Genomic DNA, 16,137 nt, shown 5'->3' with positions numbered 1-16,137 from the left:
TGACACAATCAAAATCATGACACAAAGACAGCTACTCTTAACAGCAGTGAGAAGAAGAGCCTGGAAATTCCATCGCAGCACAGCTCACAGTAATATTGTGGAAGTTTAATTTCCCTAACCCCGTCATTTCTGGTGTCTGAAAAACAAATACCAATGTACCCTTGGTTACCTGCACCTAATTCCCTTTTGCATGTGCTAATTTTACTGTGACCACTATAAACACTACAGGCAAAGTAACTGAAGTTTTTCAGGCAGGCAGAGCAATGAAGCAAAATGACTGTTGTTTTTATTAGGTATTAAAAGCTGTATTGATTCCCATCTACTTCCTCTTCATTTCATCCTCTACGATGAAATCCTCTCTTTCATCCTCTGATGAAATCCTCCTGATCATTCTGTAGGATGAACAGTTGCCTCTAGGCATCCTCCATACAATTTGTTCCAATATCAGTGTTTCTGTCAATTCCCTGCTCATCTACCAACTGCACAATTGTTTATGACATTCTGAGAACCATTTTCATTACTCAGGAACCAAAAAATACGTCTTGAAATTTCATGGCAATATTACTAGCTTAAAATGTTTACAGGCCCACAAATCTACTCAGCAGACTGTACAGCTCTGCATCACTTTTCAGTCCCTAGGATTTGTAAACCAGAGAGCATTCTTACAGTATTTGCAAAGCAGCAAAGATGATCAAATTTCTCAGTCATTCTAAAACACAGGTGGAAATACATTTGGGAGAAAACACATAATTCAAGAGCTGAACTGATATAAATGGTATGCAATACACTCTCTTCTATAGCACATCCATGTGTTTGGAAATTACCCGAAAAGATTAACTGAAATCTCTATACATCACTAGAACAATGTCTTGAAAAGAAAAAAACAAGTGGTTTCAAGATGCATTTGCAGATCAAGTAGCTCCTGACAGAACTAATCTTGCTTATTGCCTCTGAAACTGTTTGAAAGCCAGGTATGTCGAAGTGCCCGCTTGGTCAACATACACTAGAACAGAAAAAGAACACTGCAGCAACAGAAAAACTCCATGAAAGAACAGCAGAACAGATGGCCCTTACAGGCATCAAAGATGCTTATATTCAATTTACAAACCAAGGAATCTTTGCTTTTGAGGTTTCCATCTCAAAACAACAAAAAATCAGTGAAGTCTGACTTCACTGATTTGTCTCTAGAGAAACCAGAAGAAATACTCTTAGTTTTCAGATGGTGATGCTCTGCTCACCAAGTCCCTCCACCCCATTCAGACTGCATCTTGTTTAGTTTTCAAACTTGTAAGTTTCAAAAGCTACGGTGCAAGTATTACTTTTAAATGCTTATTTGACACATTCCAGTCTTTTGGGTGGGGAATGAAAAGAAGAAAATTAATTTGAATTGCATTTCTATTATATAAGGTGTATAAAAGTGCTGTTATTATTAAAGCACTACCTTGGAAGAAACCAGTACTGGGGGGAATGAATGATTATATTGAACTATGCTTATTTCCTCGCTCGTTTTATTTTAATGTCAAAACATATAATGCCAATACAATATGTTTCAACACAGCAGTCAAACAAATCATCTTTTTTGGCTCTCTCTTACATTTCTTCTAGAAATGAATCTTGCTTATCCAAGTGTCTAAAATAGGATTTCCCTGCCTAGCAGTTTGCCTCGAAAGGCATTAGTATTTCCTTATTGATTTTTGGCATCTGTCAGTTTAGTCTCTCTTTTCTATACCACATGCACAATGTCTTCAGGCATTTGTCTCCTCCATTTGCAGGGAGAATGAAATCACTGAGTTAGGAATTTTATGAATGTTACCATCACAAAATTAAGTTACTGTTAAAAACTGTTGCTGCTATAACAGACCTATATTTTCCTCTTCTGAGGAACACTTTGTACTCCGTGAGGTTTCATACATTCCAGCTGCCACTTGTATATGAAGTTTTTACATTTGTTTCCAGGCTTTGATCCTTTTCTTCTCACTTTCACTACATTAAATGTTCTACGTGCATTTTGATTCTTTTTCAGCCAAGAAGTAAGACACAGCAGAGTGGAACTCTTGGCTTCTGATGCTTGCCAGAAGGTGTTAGGAGGTATGTAGCCAATGTAATGCTCAGTCTGATCTGTTTTTGAGAAAGGATTTAAAAATTCAAACTGACAGTTCAGAATAGAAACAAGTGCTGGAGGTTTTGACACTGCTATGACCACAAAAAAAGAAAAGAAAAAAAAAATGAAAAAAATAAAGAAGAAAAAAAGTTTGATTAAGGAAAGCAAGTATTTATTATAAAGGTGTCAAGTAGATGACCAAATGAAACTTTAGCTTTTAGGTAAGAAAGTCACTCTGTATATAGAGACATTAAAGTAGGGACGAAATTAGAAAAACTATATGACTCACTGAAAGACATTTAAAACCACTTATGTGACTCACATGGGGAGAAAAGACAGATCAAGAGGGTACAGTGGGAATGTGTATTATGTGAAGACAATTGCACTACTCAACATCAGCTTCTGTCACTACACTGGTGAGGTGGCAATTTTGTCACATAGCACAGATGGAATAGCATCACCCATTAAAAGTACTGCTTTTCTTCTGAGGTTAACCCAATAAAAAATTTTAAGCACCACAAAGTTATTTGATTTTATAGAATATACAGCCAGAAATGCAGATGCTTCCCTTACAGCACTTTCTGATTGCATTGCTTCTCAGCAGCAAAAGTTGAATGACACAGTATCCACCCAGACCAAAACACAGCCCCAGGAAGGGCCTGTCCAAAGGGATGTGGGAAACACTGGGCAAAAGGAGAAGTCAGTCAGTAACGTTTTCATGTTCATTGGATACAGGAGAAAAGGAGAAGACTGGGGAAGCTTTCTGTGGGTGGAATTCCCCATTTCCTTCCTACAAATGTGCACAAGTGTGATGAATACCATATGCCTAGGGAATGCATGAAGATCAAGATAATGAAAGAAGAAGAAATATTCATCCAGACCTGTGCTGTATGCTGTGTACATAGAATTATCCTGTGTATACTTGGGTGATTTAGCTGAAGAAGGGAATGGAGGGGCAATTTCCCAAAGTGATATGAAAGGAATCAGGTTGATGGAATGGAAGTGTTGTCCCCCAACAATGGCAACATCTTTTGACTTGTCATAAATCTAAGTAATGTTTTCAGCTATCAATACAGTGTTCAGTTCATTGCTGTCCAAGAATAATTAACTTTCTAGAAGGCATAATTTTGCACTGAGACAGTATAGGGAACAGACATTGTCATGACAGCAGTTAAAAGAATAGCAATATACTACTACTTGCTTCCCGTTTCATTATCCAACAAAACATTTTTACCTATTTGCTTCCAGGGAAAAATGCAGAACATACATGATTCCTGTTTAAGTAGGAATTATGTTATTTTCTGTTTAATGGACCCAACAAGAATTAAGAGCTTCTAGAATATAATTTTTAACATGGTCTATATTGGGCAACATCAAACTGCAGGGTAACCATTCTGTTTCACTTGGTGTTTTGTTCATTTTGCTGTAACTCCATAAGGTCAGTAGTTGACTAATAATCCATTTGTTAAAGCAATTTAAAAAATATAAATATTTCTGTTCAATGCTTTGACTGTTATTTTTCCATCAAATTTCAAGGACTGGATAAAATATGTTTTCCATGACTCTGACCTTGTTACAGAAGTCCATCCACCATTTGTATCTAGAAACAGAAATTTATGCCTTTCTATTGAAAAGATGCCTGAACTCCAAATAAGCAAGCTTGTTCTCAGAATCATTTCTACTTAGGCACTCCACAGTGTACACTTAAAAATGTGGTCGTTTAAAAACTTCAAACACACTCATATTTTATGAAGTATTATAAACACCATAGAAAATGAAAATATTTAGTATTAATAGATTAAAATCAATGGTTGTTCATCAATTTCAATAAATTATTACATTTAGAAACATAATAGCATGACAAAAACTATGCTTATACTACCACAGATCCTCCTCACTAAGGCAGAGCATCAAACCGAGAATTGGTTTCACAGCAGCATCAAATAAAAACAGCCTCAAAGAGACCTCTGGAAGAGATCATCTGGTCCACTTCTTTGTCTGGACTCACAAACAAGGGTGTGTTGATCCTTCCTGACTTGTCCAACCTGTCCTTAAACCCCCAGCCACAGAGATTCCACAGTCTCCCTAAGACAAGCTCTTTACTATGGTCAAAAGCATTCCATCCCTTAGGAATAAGAAGTACAATGAACAGATTGTTTGGAGAAATTAAAACAAACTGTAAAATTTCAGTGTGCTCTGTCACCTCTTTTAGGCAGGGGAAAAGGGTGAAGCAAGTAGAAATGACGATACAGGAGTGTACACTTGATTTATGCCTATTTTAAAGTTGCTGTGGTTTAGATTCATATCCCAACAAGCTCCCCTACAACTGAAATATACCTGCAAGAAGAAAGCATGAGCTAAGAAACAGTGTTTGATTACACACAATTGTGGTTAATTTCTACAAAGTCTGTGAATACCTAAGGCAGTCCAGCTTCTCTTGACATGCCTCCTTTAAGATTCCTGGGACACAAGAGCAGAGGTTATTAGTTGGAGAAGGAGCCACCAGGGAGTGTAAAGAGAGCCAAGGTGGATCTGACTTCCTGCCAGGTCCTCATGAAAACAACTGTTCTTTGATGAGCCAAAGGAATGGATTAGGACAACTGTGAGGACCAGCGCCAAGGAACTGAGCCAGATAGAGACCACCCAAAAAGCAGAAAAAGCTCTGTGAAGAGGAAATGGAGTAAGTGAAACAAATTGGCAATTGGATATAACCAAAATTTTGAGAGCAGGGATGGAAACCACAGCTCATGCAGAAAGAGATGGAGGAAAAGCCAAGACAACACCTGAAACGCAAAAATACAAAAAACTGGAAGCCCATGAAAGGCCAGAGGAATTATGATCTTATTTCAAAAAGCTTGATGCATGATGTTCCAGAGAGCGTAAGATTATTTTTAAAACCTTTCAGCTCCTTTGGTAGGCACCCATAAAATAAAAGGGAGTCTGCGGTCACTGTACTATTTAAATATTATCCTTCAAGATATTATCCAGCAAGAACTTCATTCAGAAATTCTCATGTGAGTTGACCTTTTGAAACCACCTACAGAGAAATCATGTTGTATTTTCTGGACAATATCTGTGAATAAAAGCTATTCTAACCTGTATGTAAGTGTACCAGACATACATTAAAAGCAGTTGACACATTTAGAATTGAATTTCCTCATTTACAAAAAGTCATATACAAAAGTTTTAGGATGGTGAGAGGAGAGGGTGTTGAGGCTTAGCCTGCTCATCCAATTACAAAATCTTAATTTTATTATGACTTTCCAAACCAAGTGACCATTTAATAAAACTTGGGCTAGATCTCTCAGTGTAAACAGTTCTTTCATTTATACTACTGAGTCTAAACCTTTGAAAGATGGGTTTTCATTTATCAGAATATTTTCTCACAGAACTCTTATTCCTGCTAAGTCCAACTCTGACACCCTGGAGAAAAAATATTTTGGTCAATGTCCTGTGAAGCTACTACTAAGTAACGTATAACTCTTTGAAGTAGCACAATACACAGAAGAAAAACAAAACAGAAAATCATGTAAAATGCTGTCAAGATTAAAGCATTCACAGCTTTGGAGATGTCGTTGTTATTATTGTTTTACCATTACCACTTGCTGGTAAATGACAGGGTCTGTATTTTGCTGTTGTAATTTTGTCTGCTATAACCTAGAGATTTTGGTGAAACAAGGGCCAGAACTGCTGTGAGACCAATTCTCTGTTGGCATAACTTTATTGATATCATTAGACTACTGAAAACACTGGCTTCTGTTTAGCTTGGGGGGGGAAAAAAAAAAAAAAAAAAAAAAAAAAAAAAGGCAGCTACACCATCTGCTTTTATTAAAACATATTTTTAACCTGAAGAGTAGAGACAAGTGACAGGATCCACTCCTAAATCTAACAAAGTACATGACTGGGGTTTGGTAGTTTTGCCAATCCCATCTCAAATCAATTTTTTGTTGCATTTTTGTATCATGTACACAAAGTTTGTAGGAAGTTAAACATTATAAACCTCGAAGAGACAATTATTTTTTATTGTGATACACAAATCTACGCCACATTTAAGTCTCTCTGTTTATTACCGATGTCAATGATATGCTCTAACATTTCTCTGCTACGCTTCAATTAATTAAGAGGCCTTGGGGGAAAAAAAGGCAGTAAGAAATGTTCCAGTACTTCTCACTGCAGGATGATGCCCTAAGGCCCTGTGAATGAGAAACAAATATGTTCTAGAAAGAGAAAAAAGTTCACTGTATCTGGGTTTGCTGGACAAAAGTATTTCCACAAATGCCAACTGCAAGCACACTCACATAAATGGAAAGTAGTTGTACCCACTGCAATAACTCCTACGTTCTCCATTCTCACCCAGAAAAACTGGATGTAGCTGACAGGCAATTTTCCTTCACTTATAGATAGCTGGCACCTTGATCTCTTCCTAAGCACAGCCTGTTAGTTGTGCTTCATTATACTTCCTGTGTCTTTGATGAGAATTAGCTCTGGCTTGAAACAGAAGCAAGAATGAAACAAAATTATTTCAAGACCGTCATTAGAAGCACCAGTGCCACAACAGTACTTCAATCAAGTGCTTCAAGACCATTTTCTGATTTTAAATATATTTCTTACTGATTATCTGCTTCCCACAGAATTTACCTGACTACAAAGGCACCAGAAAAAAAAACCTAAATAAATCTGTAATACTTCTATGATTCTGTAACAGGTCTCAGACTTACCTCTGCATGTTAGACTACAAATGTACAATTTATTCACTGCCTCTATTCTTTCCAGTTTAAATACTGTTTGAGAAAGGACTGAATCCATCAAGGCAATCAGGCTAAAAGTGTGGTATGTTCTGCAGGACAGCATAAGTGTTGTTTTCATGTAAAGTATATAGTGATTAAAAGGCACAATTCTGCAAAAGCATTCAGGAGAACCACCGTGCACTATGTTCTTATATGACTTTCTGTCATGGCATCACCACCATCCAGCATGATTTAGTCCTTACACAAGTACGCTCATGAGATGGAATTGGTTGTTCTCCATTTCAGTTCTTTCCTGTTCCTAAAGTGAGAGGTCTGAACTCCAATAATCCTTCAAAGCATGACTTTACAAACCGCTCTTTTGAGAACTGTGCTCTGGAACACAACCCACCAGGCATGTCACTGCACCTACAGTTCTCTGTGGGATTGACCTGCTACAAACTCACTTTCCTATTTATATGTGGAACACTTTTAAGCTGGAAACACACTGAGTATTTCCATAAAACCAAGTTGCTCTCACTTGGATAATACACATAGAAATCAACAATTATTGCACACATAATGCATAGGTAGTTCTTAGGAAAAAGAATACATGACTATTTTTTGTAGGAAATAGTATTTTGTAGGACCGAAACATGAAACATAAAATGTGGGTTTGCCACAACCTTAACTGATAGTTTCAATACCAACATATTTTATTCTTACACCTCACAGGAACTTGGTGGTTTGAGAGTCCCTACGAAGGACTCAGATACTTGGGTTCTCTTCTGAGTCTCACTATCAGCCTCAGATGATCAGGAGGTACATCCTCAACTTCCCTTCTCTTCAATATCAGAAGAAAAACACATGCCTGCTAGTAATTTGTTTCAAGAACTGCAAAGAAAGGTGGATATGAGAGCTGGATGCTGTGACCATCACAGTTCAGTTCCATATACCAGGCATGGTCCCCTCATCTGAAGTGGGGCTTGCATTTTTGGGAAGAACCACATTACACACAGGAAATACAGACATAGAAACGGTTTGGATTTTGTAAATTTAGCTCTTGTTCACAGAATACCCATTCATTATTCACCTCTTAAAAAATGCCTGTATCTTCATCTGCTGAAAAGACATTCAGATTACATACCAACTCTACTTGTTGGTAACTTCCAAACTGGTAAGGACGGACAAGAAATGAGTCTGGATGTTTCAGGAAGTGGAAAGGAACAGCGTTTTCTGAAGAAGAGGGACTTTTGGTTTCTGAGACTCAATGAGCTTGGACCATTGAGTTTCACAAGTATCCAGTTACTTTCTGCAAAATATTGTTTAAAACACTTGGAGTAAGGAAATGGGGTGCCAAGAAACCTCTGTTACCTGACACTGCTGTGACACCAAACTGTTTGCCATGCGTGTTCCCAGCATTTCAGGCAAATGAATGGACTAAGGTAAATGATTAACATTTTTTCTTGCTTTAAACATGGTACCAAGTTTGTAAACTAAACCATTTCAAATATCAGGAAGTAACCATTTTCCTCCTGCTGTTGCTGTATAAGTTCATTGGAGAAAACCATAATGAATATAAAATTAAAAGATGAATAGGACTCCTCAGTAAAGGTCGTCAGATTTAGCATTTCTTACCTGTCAACCACACAGCTTCAAGATTTAAATAACTTTAACACAGCCTTTTAATTAACTAGGAAATTATATGCAAAACAGGAAAAATACTTAAATGAGCTATTTTTACATTCAGTAGCCTCTATCTGTGGATCATAAAAGCTAACATCCCTAATACTTAAAATGACAGACACTACTTGGTTGAAAAGACTTAACAGGACCTGCTAGAGGCAGACAACTGGAAAAAGCATGCCTGAGAAAGGTAGACGTAGACTTCGGCAGTCTCTTTGGGGCACAGGAGGATTCTCCCCCAGCCCGCTCACAATTTCCCCAGCCCAGAATTGCCCCCAGGAACAAAACATTGTGACCAGGTGCTCTAGCTAGAACAGCTGCTGCTGCATGGAGCTGCCAAGGCAACAGCTTTCGGCTGTGATGTTTTCCAAATCACAAAGTACTCAGCTCACTGTTGACAGTGTCAGAGCAGGAACTCCCAGTGACCTTTCCCACAAAAATGACCCAAATATGACTCCAAAAGCTCTGAATCCCACTCTTTAGGTCACTGGGTGTCCCAGCTTATATTATTGATGCTACCCAAGTGGACAGGCAGAAGGTCAAAGCAGCTCATTCAAGAAAGGGGACAGCTGCAACTCCAGTTAAAGTCTCTTGAATCTTTATTCTTCTACATATAAGAATATGGTCATGCAACTGCTCAAGTTGGTGTTCCAGCCCACTCTTAATGTACAAAATGTATATAAACCCCTATCTGCAAAAATTATTCCCTCTGTCACTAAGAAATGAAGCTTTTAAATAATTTTTAAAAACAGTGTTTGAAAGAAGAACAAGGTTTTTTTCCCTTCATAGTCCTTCCATCTCCAAAGGAAATTTGAATCCAGCAATACAACCGTGGTTCACCATAACACACCATAGCATGGCCTCGACCACCACACCCTCCAGTTAAAATACGTAAGTTCTGGTACCACGTATATACTATGGGGTCCTTCTTTGCATGGCCAAAGTCAAAGTCCAGTATTTTTTAGGCACAAATTGCCCCTTTTCTGGGACAGCCTTAGCAACGTGTCCTCTCCTCTCAGAAAAGCTTGTGGAAACTTTTTTTTATCAGTGATTTGTTCTTTTTCAAGACAAACTACTTGGGAACGATAACACTGACAGGTGTACAGCGCAGTGCCATAAGTGATGATTGTTTCAATTCCTTGACAGGACCAGCTACCAACAATAAATTTTTTAATAAGCAGAGAAAATAATACCAAGACAGTCAGTTTGTCCAAAAAAGGCTGTCATAAGAACACACACTGAAACACTGATAAAGCAGGTAAAATAATTAATAAACACTTCTGTAACATTAAATACACCATCTATTTTCTATTCACCATATCTTTTTCATAATAACAATGCTGAAATGCAGATTTTAATAGAAGGACACAGTCTGTGTAAGCCATTTTTTCATAAAGAGCACTCTTTTAAATAAATAAAAATATACTTCAGCTCATTATCAGCCTGTGAGGAGAATAAAAGTTCAAACACACTTCAGAACACTTATTTGCATTGGCAAAAGTCACACATAGGTGTTTTTTTTTTCTCTGCAGTGGATAAGTAAGTCACCCCGGGACACGAAGGACAAAAGGTGAAGGAGATGCTGCTCTCCACCTTGTTTTGCTGTTGGTGCCAGCCTGACGGGCTACATTTCAGCTCAGCTAGGTGTCATAAAAGCCTTTCACTTCCATGTGCCCAACACACTCACTTTTACCTTTTATACTAACACCTACTTTCCATCAGTAGCATCTACAGATAAAGGTGCTCAAAATGAGGGCTAAGCAACTAGGTATGTATCATTTAATAAGTTACTTTTAAAATGCTTCCCTTCCATTAATCTCCCCTGCAGTTTTTGTGTCTAAGCTTCCTCCTGCCTCACTCACCACTGCTATGAACCATTTGGAACCACAGCAACTGTCGATGTATCAAAGGCTGATTTCATCTAGATCAGGTACCAACAGCACAACAGCACAAACCTGAGAATAATACAGGCTTAGCTTGTGCTTTCTGTGTCTGCTGGGACCTCAAGCACTTAGCAAGGCAATGAACCTGCAATGAGGTCTATGCTATCACGATTTCACTTCTACGAGAACCTGAGGAACCTGTTTTGAGATGAATATGGATGCTATTATCACACCTACACATCCCTGCTCTGGGAGGAAATGTTGCAAAATGCCAAGTTCTGAAGTCTGGACTAAAGCAAAATAGGTCAGAGCAGAACTGCAATCTCCATTTTCACCAGTAGCCTCCTGCCCTGTTTTTAACTTGGTCTTTTAAGGAGGCTCTGTCTCCAGTGGCCACATGACCCACAGATGAATCTTTGCAAACATGGCCTCTGACAGAGAAGAGGCTTATGCCTGTTCTCAAAATCCAGGGCTTTGAATTTCCCTCTGGATCAAGTGGCAATCAACGCAGGTCACAGGCTGACATTTCTTCACACTTTTAGAAAGAAATGCTGCTCAATGAACAATCAGCGTGTCAGACCTCCCTTCAGCATGAATACAAAAGCACAGTTGTTAGAGCCTTTCCAGTTCAACTTCCATAGCACAGCCTAAAGACACTATTCAGCTTCTGTGCAAAGAGCAGTCCTCAGCCCAAAACTGTCTTCTTAATTCCATCTTCAAATTTCTAATTCTCTCAAACTTGTATATAGTACTATACATCCAATAAACTCCCATGGATGCATACATATTACATTAATATTTTAATCTGGATTTATCTTTTATTTCTACATCTAATCCTGGTCAATTTAATTTTTCACTTGTGTTCTCCACATACTTTAAAACCTCACAGATCAGAAAATAAATGGCACTTTTATTCTTTTGTCCTTCATGTTACGTATGATAACACCTCTGGCTGTGAAAACCTACAACTAACACTGGCATTATATTGCTGAACCAGTCTTAAAATAGGTACAGCACCCACAGCAACCACAGCTTTGGCGAAAGAAACAGAAAAATCTTTCATTGGCCTGAAAAGCAGCAAGTTCCACAGCAACTGCTCATGGAAAATCACACTGTGCCACCATTTTTCAGTAGGTATAAAAGGTACTTCAGTTGAGAAGAAAAATGGTTTATAAAATCTTAATAACTATGAAAAAGACAAAGACAACAAATAGAGATCTGAGCAAAGACAAACCTTCTTCATATGTTGCTGTTTATGTCGTCACCAAATTGCATGTGTCTTTTGATCTCACCAACTACAAGTAGTGCAATCATACTGTCACATGTCCCAGCTGGAAGTTCTTGTGGTCCATTCTCTAAGAACATCTAAAGTGTTCCCACTTCGGCTGGCCAAGGAAGTCTACGCTTAGTTTTGTTTTTCTATCCTAATTAACCACAGATACAGTAAAAAAGATAAGTAAAAAAACCAAACCAACCAAACAAAAAACTCAAAACCAAACAGAAACACAAACAAACAAACAAAAAAACCACACCAAAAAATCAGTAAAATTGTTTTTCCACTATACTGCAGAATCCCCACAGAGAAATAGGTATCAAGCAGTGATATGAAAGGAATTAATCCTGTATTCCACTTTCCCTCACACACAATATGGGCTCCACTTATGCTAAGAAAGCCTGAGGCAATATGCAACTGTCTGAGGTCAGAACTACCATCTGCAAATAAACAGCAACAAGTATATTGTCTGCTCTGAATGAGACATAAATCCTTTGGGGATCTGACTTTTTTTGATTCAGTCTTCCTGCTCTTAGCTCATCTCCTTGAAGATCAGCAATAAAAGATAAAATAAAGATGTCCCTGACATTGCAAAGAGAATGACAGGGCAGTATCTATTTGATTTCCTCTACACCCCACGATACATTAAGCAAAAAAAGGCTACAGAGGAGGACACGAGACTCAGTGACTCATACCACAGTACTTGGTTTCTCTCTTCTTGTTTCTGACTCCATGAGGGACCACCTGTTACTTTATCAATCCCAGTGGGATAATAGGCAAGAAAATTATTGGAACTCCCTCTAAAGCACCTGGAAACATAATGGGAGAGAAATATAGCAAAGAAGTCCCAAGGGAAAATAAAAGGAGAGAAACATTTAAATCTGCTCTTATTTATTACTCACGGCATAATCTCTTTCCCATTTTTATAAAAGGTTTATGAGAAAAAGCAAATCAATCAGATGGACATCTGACATTTTCTTTACCTTCAGGCCCTCTCTCTCCAGAATAAGATCGTTCAACAACTGGTCCAGAAAGTGGATCTGACACAGAAGGTGTCTTTAAGATATTGAGCTGCATATTGAGTTGCGCAACTAAATCTTTTGTTTAGCTTTGGACAGGCAAGGGAAGCGGAGGCATGTCTGACTTGACTGGCAGGGAAACACAGCTATCTTTGGCATTCGTGACTCAAACAACTCTGCCTGTCCATTTCTGAATGTGAACATCACTGGTGATAAGACATCAGTCACCTGAAAAAGGAATCACTCTGGCAGTTTGAAAAGTAGATTGTTTTAAACAGCATTAGCCTCAAATACCATGGCTTTCTAGAGAGATATTGAAAGAGTGTCTAGAAGTTCTCCATGTGGTACCCGTCAGCAGTTACTGTGTTGCCTATGTCAGGAGAGATCCACAATTAAATGGGACAGCAAATGTCAAAATAAAAACATGAAAAAGAAAATTAAAGCAGGAAACAGAAACAGAACTGCAGTAAGACATTATGACTATGCACTTAAAAGGAAACACAACTCCATCATTAAGTAAAAAAATGGCACAAAAAATGCAAAGAAAGGGAAATATGTCATACACTGGAAATGGGCCTGGTGATGTAACGTTAAGAAACATCACTGAATGCAGTTCACTGAATAATTGGGTAGGGGAAAATATCATTCATACAACATAAGGTCCAGTCTCCTGCCAGTTATCCTAGATCTGACCTTCTTTTCTATGCTCCCTTTCTTCTATACAGAAACAATTTTAGTCACTAAAAACGTGGGGGAAAAATGAAGAGGGCAACAAAAGCCTGAAAGGAGGTGTTTCACCAACATGATCTCAGCTCTGAAAGGATTACCTGGGGCTGCTCCCCGGAAGTGCTGGGCAGCCCTGGACTGCAACAAAGTCAGGTGAATTTTTAGCATAATTGTCAAAAAGCTCAAACGAAGCAAGCCAATCTCCTACCCGCTTCACAGTTACTTCCCTCCCTAGGACTTTGTACTGAATTTTTTTACTACTTATGTTTTTTCCAGAAAAGAGAATTCAAATTATTTCACATCTCAGTGGTAGCGTGGTAACGCAGCTTCAATACTCCAGCTAGGAGTGACAAAGTGACAAGTACAGAAAATTGTTTTTAAAAAAACATTTAATCACTTAGCATTCACATTTTTGAACTGCTGCAAGAAGTGCTACCCAAAAGCTAAATATTGTTAAGAGATCTCTTGACTCTGTTTGTTCTGACAGCACACTTTACCACCAAAGTCCTGACAAAATTTGCAGCCACTGTTCATGATATTAACAGGAACATGATGGAGGAATTTATAGCTGAATATTAAAACTGGAAGAGCTTTCAGTTTCCCTTTATGCAATTAACCCAGCAACAACAGCAAGCACTTTGAAATCACACAACCAACCCAAAAATTCATGTTTAGGACAGAAATGCACTGAAATGCTAAGATATTTCTTATGTAGGGGAATTTAACGCTGCTAACTGCAGAGTCTATAAATCAGTTTCTCTACAGACCTCTAAAGTGATAGGTGCCAAATATAAATCTTTTTCTCATAATCCCATTCTTGGTCCTTTCATGTTATTACTGGACTTCCTGGATAAATTGTTGCTAAAATAAGTTTGGTCCTTTTTTCCTACAAAATTTGCCAAACTAACTTCTGGAATGCATTTGTATTGTCCTCTTACTAGAAGAATTTCTGTAACATTCCCATTGACCTAATTGCAGGTTTTGGCCTGAAAAGATGACACGTTTCTGTGAATATGGTAAAGCTGTTGAAACAGGGATACTAGAAATGAAGTACCCTTCTGGCCCCTTTCATCAAGCTCCAGGCTGAATCCCCTTAGGAATGTGATGGCATTTCTTCTCCCTGCTTTTTTCTAAAATCCTATTCTAAGCTGCTTAAAAAAAAAAAGAAAAAGAAAAACGAAGGGAAAAAAGAAATCTGACCGAAATAACCCAGAAACTTAAGTAAAGACAGCTGGGAAGATGAAAGAGTGATAATGTTTAGATGCAAACCAAGCAACATGTTCCAACAACTGGCAGGGACTAAATTTTGTCCCAGAAATGTATGTTATTAAAGAATACAGTGTCAGTGGGGAAATCCCTGAAACCACAATACAATTACATTGTTTTAAGTCTTTATTTGGAAAGTATTATCATTACTTAGAGAAAAACAGAGTTATCATGTTTATATAGTAAATATAAGTGTGGTATATCTTACAGCAAGACCTTTTTCTTACAGCAGGAGAAGGAAAAAATAATAATCAGGACAAAATTGATTGTTTGGAGATAGTTTAAAGCCAGGGTAGATAGCATAAGCCATCATTAGGCAAGCAATTCAAATGAACACATATATAATAATGTGAGCAATACTGCATACCGTATTAGATTTAAAACACAGTTTGCAGCGTGTCCAACCCTAGAGCAGATGAATCTTGCTCTAGGCTAAGTCCCATTTTATGGCAGATTCAGTGCCTGTAGCTTGTATCCTTTAATCCGCAAAATCCTTGGATGCACCGACAATTCCGTTTAGAGTCATGTTTCAGGGATCCATATGTAATCATGTCTCTACTGTATCAGTGTGCTGTGTTCCTGGTTTTAATATATACTCCTAATTTTCTAAGCTTCTGTCAGTATCAGGGCTTCCTTACCTGCACAGATTTTCCCGTCGTAGGTCTCGCACACCCAGTCATGGCACTCGCAGAGCGGACCATAGTATTTGCCAGACTCAGTCACCTGGCAGATGCAGACTCCACACTCACATCTGCCTCTGCCACTGCACAGCTTCCCCCCTGGAGCACGGCACCTGAGCTCCGACTCAGTCCGGGACAGCCGGCAGGAAGCAGGAATACCCAAACCGCTCCTGTGGGGAACAGCAAACAGAATAAGCTGGGGTCCAGGGGCCGCAGCTCAGAGCCAATGAGAGCCTGGCTCATTTGAAACCACCCTCCTGCCACTGGATTCAGCCAATACCCAGAATATTGGTCTTACCACCTCTTCAGCTATGGTTCCAAATTATTACTTGCCTCAAATCACTGAATTTTCTTTGTTTTCATCAGAAATCTCATTGCTAGCCACAAGATTGCTCGTACTTTATTTTACCTACCCTTTTAACTACATTGGTCTCATCTACTTTCCCATCAGGCATATCTGGTATATATGCATAGACATGTATGGTTTGATTATCCATCATGAAACATTTTGATCTTAATTATTGCAAAAAGTTTAGAGACATCATATACATCCAAACATCTGGGTAACATAACAGGAATGTTTATCACACAGCATACTTAAGGTTATTTCTAATAAAATATGTTTGCCAAAGTAATCCTTCTGGTTGTCAGATACATATGATCCATGCTTTCAATGGAAAAGGAAACCAAAGTAATGATGGCTTTCCATTCAACACTGCAGGTTGCGGCTGTGGTTTCAGTAAAGGCAGCAGAATCCAACTCCAGATCTGCAGATTTGC

At 38.3% G+C, this 16,137-nt stretch overlaps 1 protein-coding gene across 1 annotated transcript in view; it reads right to left on the bottom strand.

Annotated features, from left to right (window-relative positions):
* Nucleotides 1-16,137, bottom strand: part of ITGBL1 (integrin subunit beta like 1) — a 128,973-nt gene that overhangs the window by 111,766 nt on the left and 1,070 nt on the right. The window contains exon 2 of the mRNA XM_066176414.1: nt 15,317-15,528. Within this exon, the coding sequence (XP_066032511.1) occupies nt 15,317-15,528 (212 nt within the window). The remainder of the gene's footprint in view (nt 1-15,316; nt 15,529-16,137) is intronic.

This window comes from Chamaea fasciata, unplaced genomic scaffold (assembly GCF_029207755.1).
Source record: "Chamaea fasciata isolate MVZ Bird 193981 ecotype frontalis unplaced genomic scaffold, bChaFas1.0.hap1 SCAF_2, whole genome shotgun sequence".
NCBI classification, from domain to species: Eukaryota; Metazoa; Chordata; class Aves; order Passeriformes; family Sylviidae; genus Chamaea; species Chamaea fasciata.
Note: the sequence above shows the minus strand (reverse complement) of the source record. Positions and strands in the feature narration are given on the sequence as shown.